Here is a 14,430-nt window from a genome sequence, read left to right as displayed (position 1 = left end):
CCAAATGGACTGCAACTTAAGAAAACACCAGCAATAACAAAAACGCTGCAAAAGCACAAAAAACACAACTGAAATAGGAAAAAAGAAAACGGAAGTGTTTCTGGGGAGACAATAGTAATTAGTAATAAACAGAGCCAGTGTGACTAAGTGGAGCTTGTGAGAGTGAGTGGATTGAAGAAAGTGAGGGACTCAGATGTGTCAGTTGGTTTGTCTTTGTTTTTGAGTGTGGAGGAGAGATTGGGTTGGTTTTAAAGCTAAGCCAAATCACAACAACAGTCGCCTCAAGGCGCTTTATATTGTACAGTTTAATTTCCAAAACTTGCATATGATCTTCAGTTTGCAGCTGGACTATCACATAGCAGCTGGAGCAGTCTCACATGGAGGCCAGTCCACTGCTGCCACCTGTGGCCAAGTGCCATAGCCTACTACTAGATGAACTTGTGACACACATCTGCAGCAGAGGCTGAGTGGCTGCTCTCACACCTGGAGCATCCAAATCGACCCACAAACACGCTGAAAGATGCAATGCCATCAATGTGGATTGTCCAGACTGAGAGACCTCTTCCCTCTGACCCCTCCCCAAACCCTCAAACCCTCCTACCCACCTCGACATACAAACTCTGTGTGGCTTCACGTGTTCTGTTGATGTTTACATGATCGAAATAACTTGAACACAAACACAAACAAACAAAGATGAAGACCGCACCGGAAGGAAAAAAACTACAAGTCCCAGCATCCTCTGTGTTTAGGGAGCAGCAGTGAAAGTGAAAGCAGGAGGAGGAAGGTGGAGCTGAGGCAGGTGAGTGTTAACATGAATATGTTTCTTCTTATGACATAAAATAATTCCACGCTGTTCGTGTCTGTGGGTGAAATGTGAGGCCGGTCGGCTCCTCTGAGCGCTGGTTTCCTGTAAGTAGAGAGGAAGTGAGTTTAGCTGAGCCTCCGTTTAGTGTGAGAGAGCAGGAGGAGAGTGAGAGCTGTGCTGAGGCAGGGTGAGTGTTAACACCGCTCTGACATTACTGTGTCTCTGTGGCGGGAACAACAGGCTCCGTCAGTGGAGGCAAAAATAATCAGACTTTGGTTTTTCAAAGGAAACAACTTTATGTCGGAAGTTCCCGCACGCTCATTGGATAACGATGTGTCAATCTCGAGCTATTAGCCAATGAGCGTGCGGATTCACAGAAAGACCCGCCTTTATCACGGGACTTTAAAAACTACAATGGCGACAGAAACTCCGTGAGTGGAGTTCAGGGTGACGTTATGAAACTGTGACGTTTGAGCCACTTCCTGTTCTCAGTCCCAGCGTCCTGATCACCGAGGTTTCTGTTGCTCTGATATCTGATATTGATTATATTGGTAAACAGGCTGTAGCATAAACATCAGGTCTGTTCTGAAAACTGTCTTTATTTTTTCAAAGTAAGGGAATATCTGTGGTCTGATACCGCGGGCTCATGGGCTAAGGACTTGGATTGACAAGTCAAGCGCAGATGATTGTGTTGTTTCTTATAAAGGCTTGTGTGTGTGTGCCTTCCTGTGTGTGTCCTTGTGTCAGTGGAACTGAATCAGTGTGTTAGAGAAAGTGCTCCTCTGCTGTGCCGTCATCGTGTGGATGCTTCTTTTAAAGTTGGAACTCATGTTTTTATGATCTGCTTCATTTCATCGAACTTTTATTTCTAACCATGAAGTCCCTTTGAGGTTACAGCCTCCTGGTTAGGTTTAGGCTGTTATTGTGCTTCAGGCTGAAATATGAGGAGTAAGGAGTGGGGCTGGTTAGCCCTCATGACCCTCACCATAACACATACGTCACAGGACAGTGTTTACCACAGAAACTCCATGAAATGATCAATGAGAACTTTAGAAACCCGTCAGTGTGATGCTTCCAGTACAACAGCACCTCTGAGTGTGTGTGTTTACCTCTCAGACTAACTCCACCCTGACATCAAGAAGATGGAGGAAGAGGATGGAGCAGGATCTGCAGCATCCAGCTGTGTGTCTGTGAGGAGTGACCGGTCCAAAGGAGAACCTCCAAAGTTCAGCAATGAACCTGCAGCAACAATGTAAGAGAGCTGCTGACTCATTTATTCAGTGTAAATAATGATTTTTGATGCAGTGGGAGAAGAAAAATGACAAAAACAGTTTTAAAAATAAGGATTAAAACCCTTTGACTGCCTGCTCAACCATTTGGTTTAACATATTTTGAGAGACTATATATAATAAACTGGAGTACTTAGCTTAACTCAACCTTATTGAGCCATCTCTACCACTTGGTTGAGTTATGTTATCCTAAAAAAAAACACTAGATGGCACTGTGTCAGGATACGGCAGGCCTCATCTGCCACCCTCCAACCAGGAAATCAGAAAGCAAAAAATCACTCTGGACACATGGACTGTTTTGGCTAAAAATTTTAAAGGTAAGTACATTTTTCTGCAGTATAAACATGTCAGAGTCTTTACTGAACATGATTATGTCATTTGATACCAGAAAATAGCTGTAATAAATCCATAATATTTTTTTAAAAACATGCTCAACCAAACGGTTGATTTGTCAATTGATGGTAAGAGTAGCAAAACTTAGCTAATGTTTAGAACTGTTGTTTTAACATATGAAATTGACTATTTACTATTGAATATAAATAATTTAATGATCTATACATGTAAATATTACATGTTTAAAATTTTCCATGACAAATACTGTATGTTACAAAATGTTCTAATGTTTAAAGATTTACTCACTTTCTGTGATTATTTTTTAAAGTACAGTTTTAAATGACACATGGAAATCAAACCAACTATATTTCTACAATTTTATTTTTTTTAATGTTTATTAGATGGATTGCAAATCCTTTTATGGAGCAAGACAACGCACCTACCTGGCCCTTGTACCTGAAAATTCTCAGGGAGCCAAAGTGGTGACAACGCTTTGCCAAACCATAACACAGCCAAGGCTTTCTGTTGTGTTCTGTGACAACTATTTTACCAGTTTTAAACTGGTCCAGCACCTAAACACCTCATTGGGTGTCAAGTGCATTGGCACTGTTCGACCAAATCGCACAGGTGGAGCCACTTTGATGACAGACAAAGAGCTGATGAAGAGAGGGCGTGGAGCTTTTGACTACAGGTCTGCTGAAGGTGTGATCGCAGTTAAATGGTTTGACAACAACAAATGTGTGAACCTGCTAAGTAATGCTTCTGGGATCATGCCACTTTCAACTGTCAAACGCTGGAGCAAAGAGTCCAAGGCGAAAGTTATGATCCCATGCCCATCACTCATCCCTGCATACAATGAGCATATGGGAGGGATAGATCTCTCTGACATGCTGGTACACCTGTACAAGACCCCAGCCAAGTCTACAAGATGGTACCTGCCACTCTTTGGTTACATGCTTGATCTGTCCATTGCAAATTCCTGGCTGGTCTACAAGAGGGAAAGTGGACAACTAAACCAGAAACCAATCACACTCAAAAGATTCCGCCTGGCAGTTGCGCATAGCTTGAAACAAGTCAACAAGCCAGCATCCAGCTCTCCACCACCACCAAAGAAACAATACACCCCAAGACCCTCACACCCACAGCCAGATGTGCGATATGACTGCTTTGGGCATTGGCCACTTCACTGTGACAAGCGAGGCCGATGCAATTACTGTCCAAAGGGCGTCTCAAGATGGAAATGCCAAAAATGCAACGTTTTCTTGTGCTTGAATGCCAGTCAGGAATGCTTTGCAGTGTACCACCAGAAGATCTAATCATCAAGGGATATTGGTGAAGTTGCATGAACAGCAAAAGAAAAGAGCCAGAACTGTTTCAGTGTGTTCTCAAATTTTTCAGTGCAAAACGGCAATGGTATATAATATACCACCAGAATGTTCTGGAAAATAAAATAAAAAATGTTAGTGCTGTTCAAACACTACAGTGAAAAGTTTATGTTAACAACAGGTCAAAAGTGAATTTGTATGTTTATGAATTTTCGGTAATTGCAGATCAAGTTTTTGATCAAATTTACAATATTTTTGTGTTTTATACATTTTGTGGTTTGTTATTATAACGCCCACTGTTGAAATGGAATCCAACAATGTTTGATGTTTTACTACCACAATAAAGTGGGTCAAACACAAAATTGGGTAGTTATTGTTTTGCAAAATGAGTATAACCTTTACTTTTTTCTACTAGTTATGTCTGTGGAACTTTATGTAGTTGTACCATAGAGCGACATCTCAACCGTTTGGTAGAGGGTAATATTTAAAAAACTATAAGGTGTGTATAAATTTTTTTTTTGATTGTGATCATTATTGACCTAAAGGAATAGAAAATATGAACAAATAATTTTTTCATTGTATTTTTCTTGGTGAGGCAGTCAAAGGGTTAAAATATTACAAACTATATTTTTGAGTTTCCTGATGTAGTACAAAAATATATGAACATAACTGTATATAGGACAGATATTTCACGGTTCTTTTAGGCAGCACCAAAAAACAAAAAGACTATTTTAAGCTGTCTGAGGTAGTGAGTCAACATGTCACACTGGGTCAAAGGTCAGGGAGTAAAAGTTTGTTTTAAAGGAGGTTTAAAAGCAGCGAGTGAAGGAGCCTGTCGAGGTAAATCGTTCCATAACTGATCAAATTCAGTTGGTGGACCTCTGTGTGAAATCAAGCATCTGGTTCACAGAGAGGATAACCCTCACACAGTACAACATTATATAGGGAGACAAAAACAGAGATTATCGTAGCCATCGCTCTCTCGCATGGACGTGGCAGTCTTGCTGTCTGCTGCGAATCCTCCCCGTACCTCCGTGGCCTCGTCTGGTATCTGCTCCCTCCTCTGTAAGAGACAGTAAAGGAAAACACGTCTCTGCCTAGTCTTGAAAATCTAATCTTATCATCCATTGTTCTTCTAGGGCCTCTTCTTCTTGTGGCCTCAGCTAACTGCTAATATTTAAATGGCTAACATTAACATGTGTGCCAGCCAGGTTAACATTTATGATGAACTATGATGAATTAACTGATGTTGAAACGGGAGCTTTACTGACCTCTGAAATTCCTCCTAAAGTGTTATTCAGTGTTGTGACAGTCAGCTGCTTCAGCTGCTGCTGGGATGGGCTGTGGCAAAGAGAACAGAGAAAATCAAAATCAGAGTTTTTCTCTGAATTAAAAGCAAGGAAACAACAATATATTCTACATGGTGAAACTGATGGTTTCTGGTGTTTGGGTCTGTTTTTCTGTATTCATGCAGATAAAGTGTAAACTCAGATGAATTATACCATCAAATGTTAAAGGAAAATATCAGGATGAGTGTCTGTGAGCTGAGAAGGACGTGAAGCGAGCAGTTTATCCCAGAGCTGAAGCTGCTCTGTGTGCAGAGATGAGCTCAGATTCCTGCTGTGATTGATCAACAGTCACAGAAATGTAGACTTGTAGTTATTACTGCAGTATGGTCACAGCAGATACTGATAAACATGTATTATGAGGATGGATGATCAAGTTTCTCACTCTCTCCTTTAAATCTCAGTTTTTTCTTCTTCACAGTTTATCTGTTAATTTATTAATGAATAACACTGAAAGAGTTTCTGTTATATTTCCCCTTGAACATCAGCTTATTAGGGCGGCATTAGGAAATAGCCCCCCTCCAAAGAATGAATAAATGAATGATGATAATAATAAAATGATTCAAAAGCAGAGCTCAGAGTGGTAGAATGGTCAAACATGGATCCACGGGTGGTTCAACTGCATTTGGTGACGTGACTAAAGCAAATCTTTCAAATAATCCCACCATCAACGGGATGTTGTCTCCTTTACTACGGTTACTTTACTTGGTCACCGTGTGAATTTCTTTGAAATGAACCAAATTCTTTTATTTGTTGGTTGTTGCATATTTAACCTCTACAGTCAGGAAAGGAGGAGATGAGGCCTCAACAATGTTGGGTTGTAGCTGTGCTTCAGGTTAGAGTGAGTGTCCATGGAATAAATGTAAGTCAGTGAACTGGAAACATGACTGTGTTCAAACTTTGTTTCCTTTTTATAATGAGTCTAATCAAAGGTGGACAGAAGTATCTCCACTGTGACTTTTCTGTGTCACCATCAGAGCTTCTGCACAGTGTGGAGAAAGATCCAGAAGCAGAGCTGGACTGCAGACAGCCAGTCAGAGCAGCTGTGTACAAAGTAAGACTGAACATCTGTCTGCTGATGGACTCATTTCTGAAAACTGGACTTCTTGTGTTGTTCAGACATTGAAGAGTTTTCTTTCTCTTTAGTCTCATTGTTTTTCTTTCTTTCAGCAGATGTTGGTCTGCAGGAGGTTTTAGATGAACATAAGATCAGTCTGAGGAGGAGATGTGAACGTGTGACTGAAGGAAGTGATGAAACAGGAAGTAGAACCCTCCTCAACACCATCTACACTGAGCTCTACATCACAGAGGGACAGAGTGAAGAGGTTCATACCCAACATGAGGTGAGGCAGCTGGAGACAGCTTCCAAGATGGACGCCCTCCATGACGCTCCAATCAGGTGCCAGGACATCTTTAAAGCCTTACCTGACCAACAGAGACCCATCAGAGTGGTTCTGACCAACGGCGTGGCTGGTGTTGGAAAAACCTTCTCAGTGCAGAAGTTCACTCTGGACTGGGCAGAGGGCTTGGAGAACCAACATGTCAGTGTGGTGGTTCTGCTTTCATTCAGGGAGCTGAACCTGATCAGAGATGAGCAGTACAGTCTTCTGGAGCTGCTCCATGTTTTCCATCCAACATTACAGAAGGTCACAGCAGAGAAGCTGGCTGTCTCTCAGCTTTTGTTCATCTTTGACGGCCTGGATGAAAGCAGACTTTCATTGGATTTCACCAACAGGAAGCTGCTGTCTGATGTCACACAGAAGTCATCAGTCAGCCAGCTGCTGACAAACCTCATCCAGGGGAATCTGCTTCCCTCGGCTCTCGTCTGGATAACTTCCCGACCTGCAGCAGCCAATCAGATCCCTCCTACACGTGTTGACAGGCTAACAGAAGTACGAGGCTTCACTGACGCCCAGAAGGAGGAGTACTTCAGGAGGAGATTCAGTGATGAAGAGCTGTCCAGCAGAATCATCTCCCACATGAAGACATCCAGGAGCCTCCACATCATGTGTAGTATCCCAGTCTTCTGCTGGATCACTGCTACAGTTCTGGAGCACATGTTGACTACAGAGCAGAGAGGAGAGCTGCCCAAGACCCTGACTGACATGTACTCACACTTCCTGCTGGTTCAGACAAAGAGGAAGAAGAACAAGTACCATGAGGGACGTGAGACGAGTCCACAGGAGCTGACGAAGGCTGATAGGAAAGTTCTTCTGAAGCTGGGGAGGCTGGCGTTTGAACATCTGGAGAAAGGAAACATCATGTTCTACCAAGAAGACCTGGAGCAGTGTGGTCTGGATGTGACAGAGGCCTCGGTGTACTCAGGAGTTTGTACAGAGATCTTCAAAAGAGAGTGTGTGATCTTCCAGAAACCAGTCTACTGCTTTGTTCATCTGAGCATTCAGGAGTTTCTGGCTGCAGTCTACATGTTCCACTGTCACACCAACAGGAAGACAGAGGTGGTAGAAGGTTTTCTAGGGAATTTCCGAGAAGAATACAAAAACAGATCTTTTTTTAAGAACATGTTCAAGTCTTATAGCTTCCCATCAATGGATGTCTTTTTGACTAAAGGCATGTATAAATCCCTCCAGAGTAAAAATGGCCACCTGGACCTGTTTGTTCGCTTCCTTCATGGCCTCTGTCTGGAGTCCAACCAGAGACTCTTAGTAGGTCTGCTGGGTCAGACAGAGATCAGTCCAGGAACCATCCAGAGAGTCATCAACAACCTGAAGGAGATGAACAGTGATGAAATCTCTCCTGACAGAAGCATCAACATCTTCCACTGTCTGATGGAGATGAACGACCTCTCATTATTTCAGGAGATCCAAGAGTTCCTGAAGTCAGAGAACAGATCAGAGAAGTTACTCTCTGAGATCCAGTGCTCAGCTCTGGCCTACATGCTGCAGATGTCAGAGGAGGTTCTGGATGAGTTTGACCTGCAGAAGTACAACACATCAGAGCGGGGACGACAGAGACTGATTCCAGCTGTGAGGACCTGCAGAAAGGCTGGGTGAGTCCAGATGTGATCATTAACATCATTGATCAGTGTAGGTTAGTAGTTTAATGTTGAAAATAAAATCAGATTGTAACCACAAAGTGTTTGTGTCCGTACGCTGCAACCTTCCACACCATTCCTTTATTGTACAGACTCAGCAGCAGCTCCATGGATCCCAAATCCAAGAGTGGAGAACAGATTTGAAGTGTGTCACATCCATGCAGTCACAGCTGTTTCCACCATGTTTCCACTGATATTAATCCTGTTCAATGACACGTTTCATATCAGTGAATATGTTCTTTAGGACGTCCACTGACATGTTTAAGTGTCCTGCTGGAAATCACTCAAATCATCCATGAAATCCATGAAAAATCCTTTTAGTGTTTCTAACTTCACCCTCTGTCCTCTCTCTCTCTCCATCCTCCTCACTGCTTCTTTCACTGATAATCACACAAACATCGTATTCAGCTGCAAAATAACACAATAATATCATCTGATGATCATTATTATAAGAGCAGGATCCATATTTGATATCAGAGTAACACACTGCTTGGTTATGTGCAGTCATCATCAGTGACTGTGGGTCAAACAGAAGCTCTCTGATTGGTTGCTGACCTTGGTCACCTGTCCACTCTCACCTGTTTGTGTTTGCTCTCTCTTTGCTGTCTCCATCCTCTCTCTCCTTTCTCTCCCTCTCTGTCTTTGTACGTCACTCAGGTCCAATGGAAACAGTGACATTTACAAACCAATCAAAGACAAACTGATCCATGTCAGGTTATAACAATATTCAAAGTGAATACAGGCTGCTGCTGGACACAGACAGGTAACATCATTTTGACTTGCTGTCACCTGGATCTGGACTCATAAACACTGAAGCCCTGAACAGGAATACAAATCATTTTCTGCCAACTAGCGACACAGCAGCAGATAATGGCTCAGAAAGCTAAAATGAGCCAATCATTTCTGTGTTTAGTTCCCCTGAAATCAGATCTGATATCAGCAGCTCTGAGTTCATTCATCATTATTGTCCAGTGATGAGCTTTCTGCTACGTTTGGTAACAGTCAGCAGGTTTTTCCTGCGTGTGGACGTGAACAGTCGTACCTGACAGCAGGTAGCAAACAGAGATCATCTTTCCAGCTGGAACTCTTCACTGAGCTGAACTCATTCAAAATGTTCTGGAGTCAAAACAGGAAGCAGTCCAAATGTGTGTCTTCACTCTGACTCTGGATCAGATCTCAGTGACAGACTGTGGACATTATGGAAGCCTAAATGTGACACCATCTTCCTCCTTCATCTGCAGATTAAAGCCAAACAAAGATTCTCATTAAAAGTCTGCAGGTCTGAGAGAGACTCAATCGTTGTGTCATGTCAAACACAGTAAGAGGAGCTGAAGCACAGATGTGAAGAGCAGATTCATCAGATTATGACCTCACTCTGTTTTGTCTTCATATACATTCAGTCTGTGTTTATAATGCAGATTTTCTGCTTTTATAATAACACATTTTATATTTTCTATCATCACAGCCTGACTGAGTGTGGACTCTCAGAGTCTCACTGTGAAGTTGTGGCCTCAGCTCTGAAGTCCAACCCCTCCCATCTGACACGGCTGGACATGAGTGAGAACCTCAACCTGCAGGATTCAGGTGTGAAGCTTCTGTGTGCTGGACTGGAGAGTCCAAACTGTGGACTGGAGACTCTGAGGTGAGTTCACTGACTGCGGCTGTTGTAGTTTTTCTATATTTCAGGTCTTTGATTGATGTTTGAAACTTTCTTTAGTTCCTAAATGTTCAGGATGTGTCTGAAGACAAATGTGAAGAAGTTTGAGTGCTTTCAGAAATGTTGTCTTTCCAAACGACTGAACAACAGTTTTTCCTTTTGGCTCCAAACAGAAGTGACAGACTTGAGCAGGGTTCATTTAAAGGCTGACAGAAGTGGAGTGGTGACGGGGAGATGTTTGACAGGACAGTGTTTCAGCCTCCACAGGTTCATGTTGTGCTCCATCAGTCAGTGAAGATGAAGTCGGTGCTGATGAGGCTGTAGAGTGTGTGAGGGATGTGAATGAGGATGATGAAGATCTGATGATAGCAGATAAAAACAGGCTGCAGAGACTTTGAGCCATACAGGGCACACAGTGTGTGCACAGAACAGCTGAAATCATTATGGAGGCCTCACTGGGATATGGAAGCATCACAGTACAGCTTCAGTGAAGCTTTAAAGTCTCTGATATGAGATGAGAAATGAAGCAGCCAGAGCTTTTTCATGAGTGGAAATCCACTGTGACTGTGAGCTGCTGCTACAGCCTCCAGATTAGCCAGCAGCTCATCCTGCTCAACATTTCCTCACCAACTTTAATGGAAGTGTGATGTTTTCAGCTGGAGTGATGGTCAGGGTGGCCTCCCTCTCCTCTTCTTCTCCTCTTCCTCTTTCATTTGTAAAGCCACTTCTGCTGCTTTCATTCATTTGGAAGTCCTGTAGCTGAGTTTGGGAGAGACTAACAGCCTCGGCAGCAGAGGGGAGAAAGGCTGTAACACCACCACTTTACTCTGTTCTACCTGTCACATCATTTTATCAGGAAACAAATATCATGTTTTTACTATGTTTGTCTTGAAGATGTAAGAAGATCACATGGTGCTTTTTATTATTGTGTTGGTTTGTTTGCTGTCTCTTGGATGGAGCCCAGCTGTGCGTGGCCCCTGGGCCTGTGGTCAGAGTGTGTGCTGGATAATCCGGCCCAGGATGAGGCCAAACTGACATGGGATGAAATGTCTGTCACATAATTGAGCTTAGTGTAGTTTCATTTCTGCACAATTTAAAAACAACCAAAACTTTGTTCTGTCTTTTCTATGTTATACTGTAGACTTTCTTTGATACTGTGTCCAAAAGGAGCAGCTTTTACTTTGAAGGGAAGGCGTCTCTGTTTCCTCTTCAGGTTGGATGATGGAAGCAAATTAGTGTGTGATGTTCTTTCAGTGTTGCACTTTGTAGACGCTCCCTGAGCACTGGTCTCACAGCCAGCTGCACATAGAGACCAGTGTTGTTAGTCCAGGTCAGAAGATGACTTGTTGGAATGAAAATGAGCTTGTAGTTTGTCTGCTTTAATAATGTGACTGGAAAAAGGTGTTGGACTTCAAATATGTCCATTTCTTTCACACTTCACCTTTAAAAGTGAAGCCTTGTGGTTCCTGGAAGGAAAAACACGACTTTTTCAAGTCTTTGTCCTGTTTTTATGATAAATGTACGACTTTAATGTGAAACATTCAGAGTTTTTTCTCTTGTTGTGTTTGTTTGAAGCTGCTTCCTGTTGGCTTCAGCTGTTTGGAGTTTCCATTTTCTAAACTTCTACATTCTGAACCTTCTTCAGCTCTGAACAGATGATGAAACACTGAATGATTTCAAGCTCTTTGTCTAATAAACTTACATCTTTCATTCTTTATACAGATTGATGGACTGTGGTTTGTCAGAGATCAGCTGTGATTATCTGGCAGCAGCGCTGAAGTCCAACCCCTCCCATCTGAGACAGCTGGAGCTGAGCTACAACAACAAGCTGCAGGATTCAGGAGTGAAGCATCTGTGTGGTTTCCTGGAGAGTCCAGGATGTGGACTTGAAACTCTGAGGTCAGTCAGCATGTTTTAGTTGTGCTGAGATGAATATGATGTGAAAGTTGTGCTGACACTAAACTGCAGACATCAGGCTGATATTATACTGATCCACACTGAGGATCTTCATGGTAAAGTCTGTTTTCTTCTTCTCTGGTTTAGTCCATTGACTGCAGCAGAACAATGTTCACATTTCAAACCTTCAAAGAAGAAGAAAAATCCTCCACTGGATAATTCACTGTGAAACTCTCCAACTCTTCATTCCACCTTAAAGTCTGTCTGACACTGAAATCCAAAGCAAAATGTGCGTTTGCTTTACAGACAGCAGTCCAACACAAACATACACACATCATCCAAAACACAGTCCAACATCCAAATCTCCTCCACTGCCAGCATGAATGATGGGAAAGAGAAGGAGGAACACTCTGACATTCAGGGTTAGAATGAGTTTCATGAAGCAGACTGTGAAGATCAAAGCTGCATTAGAAAGCTTACATGAATGAATGAGTGGACAGAAGTGGACAGAGATCATCTGAAGCACTTCAAAGGCTGTAAATCAGCACATTTCTCTTTATTCTTTATCAACTCTGTTAGTTTCTCTCAGTTTTCTGTGGAATGAAGCTAACAGCAGGCTAATAAGATGCTGACCAATAGGTTTCTATTAAAGGTTGTAATTTGTATATGAAAAAGTGCTTTGGCTCAGCAGGGATCAGCTTACAGGTAGAATACAGCTGCTGGATGGGATTAGCATGTCATAGCTATCTACCAAACTGCTAACTGGGGGATTTCAGGCCATCTATGGATCATTTTTGCTAACTGTTTATTCAGCTTAGGCTCACAGGGCTGCAGCCTGTGCCCTAGCTGTCATAGGGCAAGAGGCGTGGTCCACCTGCACAGGTGAGCAGTCCATCACAGGGCCAACAGAGAGAGACAGAGAAGCACTCTCTCACATCCACACCTACAGCCAATTTAGAAGCACCAATGAACCTAAGCAGCACTTCATTGGACTGTGGGAGAACATCCAACCTCCACAGAAAGGCCAACAAGCTTCAACCTACAACCTTCTTGCTTTAAGGCACTAGTGCCAACCACTTTTCCCCATTTCAGCCCAAATCCTGCATCTTCCTGTTTCTGACTCCAGGCCAGCTCCACTAACACTTTCTCATCAGACACTGCCACCTAGTGGAGGAAGTCTTAGTTCCATTTGAAGCTTCAGATTACAGTTAGTTCCTTTACAAAGAGGTGGAGGTGGTGGGGCCACAGCACCATCATCACTGAGTGCCATAGGACACTTAACCTTTGTTTCCATATGCTGGGAACTTCCTGTTGTTCCAAGGAGGACTGGAAAATGTGTGAAAATCTCCCAGTCAGTTCCTCACAGCACACTTCAATCATTTCCCTCCCACAGCATCAGGACCAGGGCTTTTTCTCTCTTTGGTCCCACTAAGAGATTTCCACACAAACACCTCATCAGTGGGACTCTCAGAGCTACCAGCCCTTTGCTACAATCACAAAGCTCTTCATTGAAATCAATGATATCAAAGCTGGAATCAAATGAGTCCAAGTCTTCTGCTGATTCAGCATCACATTCATCTTTGTTCCTTGTCCTGCATCCCCACCATGGACTTCATTCCTTTCCAAGCCAGCCTTGAGTGTCCTTTATTCAGCTCATCCTCTGCTTTACTTTTACACCTGATTTTAGCTGCTTTATCTCTCTTTCAACAAGTTTCTGTGCCTCAATCTTTTTCTTCTCTCCCTCATAACAAGACAGCTTCTTCTGCCTGAGAACATGTTGGAGTGATTTACTAATCCAGGGCTGCTTATTGGGGAAAATACTTCCTGTTTCCAAAGTAATCCCCATTTTTCCCAGAAAGAAATGTAAGTAGAAATCGATGATCTAAGTGAGAACATGAGCCTTTAAAAAGTCCCAGTGGGTGCAGTCAAAGCAGTCCCTCAGTCCCAGTATATAGTCTTTGGTCCAGACTGGAACAACTGTGTGCCCAGTTTGAGCTCTCTTCAGTCCTGTGACCTGACAGACCCAGAGGGGCCATCACATCACATTTAGAAGCTCCCCTAATGGAGCCACAACACATGTCCAACACTTAGTCTGTCTTGTTGGACCAACTGGAAGAAATGATTCAAGGACTTAGTCACAGAACAGAGATTCAAATCTCCAAAATCCAACTGGCTGCATCAGGACATATAGTCTGAAACTCTGCACAGTTTCCTGTTTGAAGCTGCTTCCTGTTGGCTTCAGCTGTTTGGAGTTTCCATTTTCTAAACTTCTACATTCTGAACCTTCTTCAGCTCTGAACAGATGATGAAACACTGAATGATTTCAAGCTCACACTTTGTCTAATAAACTTACATCTTTCATTCTTTATACAGATTGATGGACTGTGGTTTGTCAGAGATCAGCTGTGATTATCTGGCAGCAGCACTGAAGTCCAACCCCTCCCATCTGAGACAGCTGGACCTGAGCAGGAACAACAAGCTGCAGGATTCAGGAGTGAAGCATCTGTGTGGTTTCCTGGAGAGTCCAGGATGTGGACTTGAAACTCTGAGGTCAGTCAGCATGTTTTAGTTGTGCTGAGATGAATATGATGTGAAAGTTGTGCTGACACTAAACTGCAGACATCAGGCTGATATTATACTGATCCACACTGAGGATCTTCATGGTAAAGTCTGTTTTCTTCTTCTCTGGTTTAGTCCATTGACTGCAGCAGAACAATGTTCACA

General features: G+C 42.8%; 2 protein-coding genes across 2 annotated transcripts in view; both read left to right on the top strand.

The window, feature by feature from the left end:
• The window catches only part of LOC308393807 (uncharacterized protein), an 810,936-nt gene that overhangs the window by 674,547 nt on the left and 121,959 nt on the right, over window positions 1-14,430 (top strand). The window contains exon 18 of the mRNA XM_080877817.1: window positions 14,080-14,256. Within this exon, the coding sequence (XP_080733943.1) occupies window positions 14,080-14,256 (177 nt within the window). The remainder of the gene's footprint in view (window positions 1-14,079; window positions 14,257-14,430) is intronic.
• On the top strand, window positions 4,739-9,896 carry LOC308399928 (protein NLRC3-like; the record flags this gene model as incomplete). The annotated part of the gene is made up of 5 exons (XM_080887355.1): window positions 4,739-4,827; window positions 6,076-6,152; window positions 6,269-8,108; window positions 9,619-9,737; window positions 9,886-9,896. 5 exons carry the CDS (start codon window positions 4,739-4,741, stop codon window positions 9,894-9,896), a joined length of 2,136 nt encoding a protein of 711 aa, XP_080743481.1.

This window comes from Rhamphochromis sp. 'chilingali', assembly GCF_963969265.1.
Source record: "Rhamphochromis sp. 'chilingali' genome assembly, chromosome: 1".
Lineage (NCBI taxonomy): Eukaryota > Metazoa > Chordata > Actinopteri > Cichliformes > Cichlidae > Rhamphochromis > Rhamphochromis sp. 'chilingali'.
The sequence above is the reverse complement of the archived record's forward strand: the minus strand, read 5'-3'. Positions and strand labels throughout refer to the sequence as shown.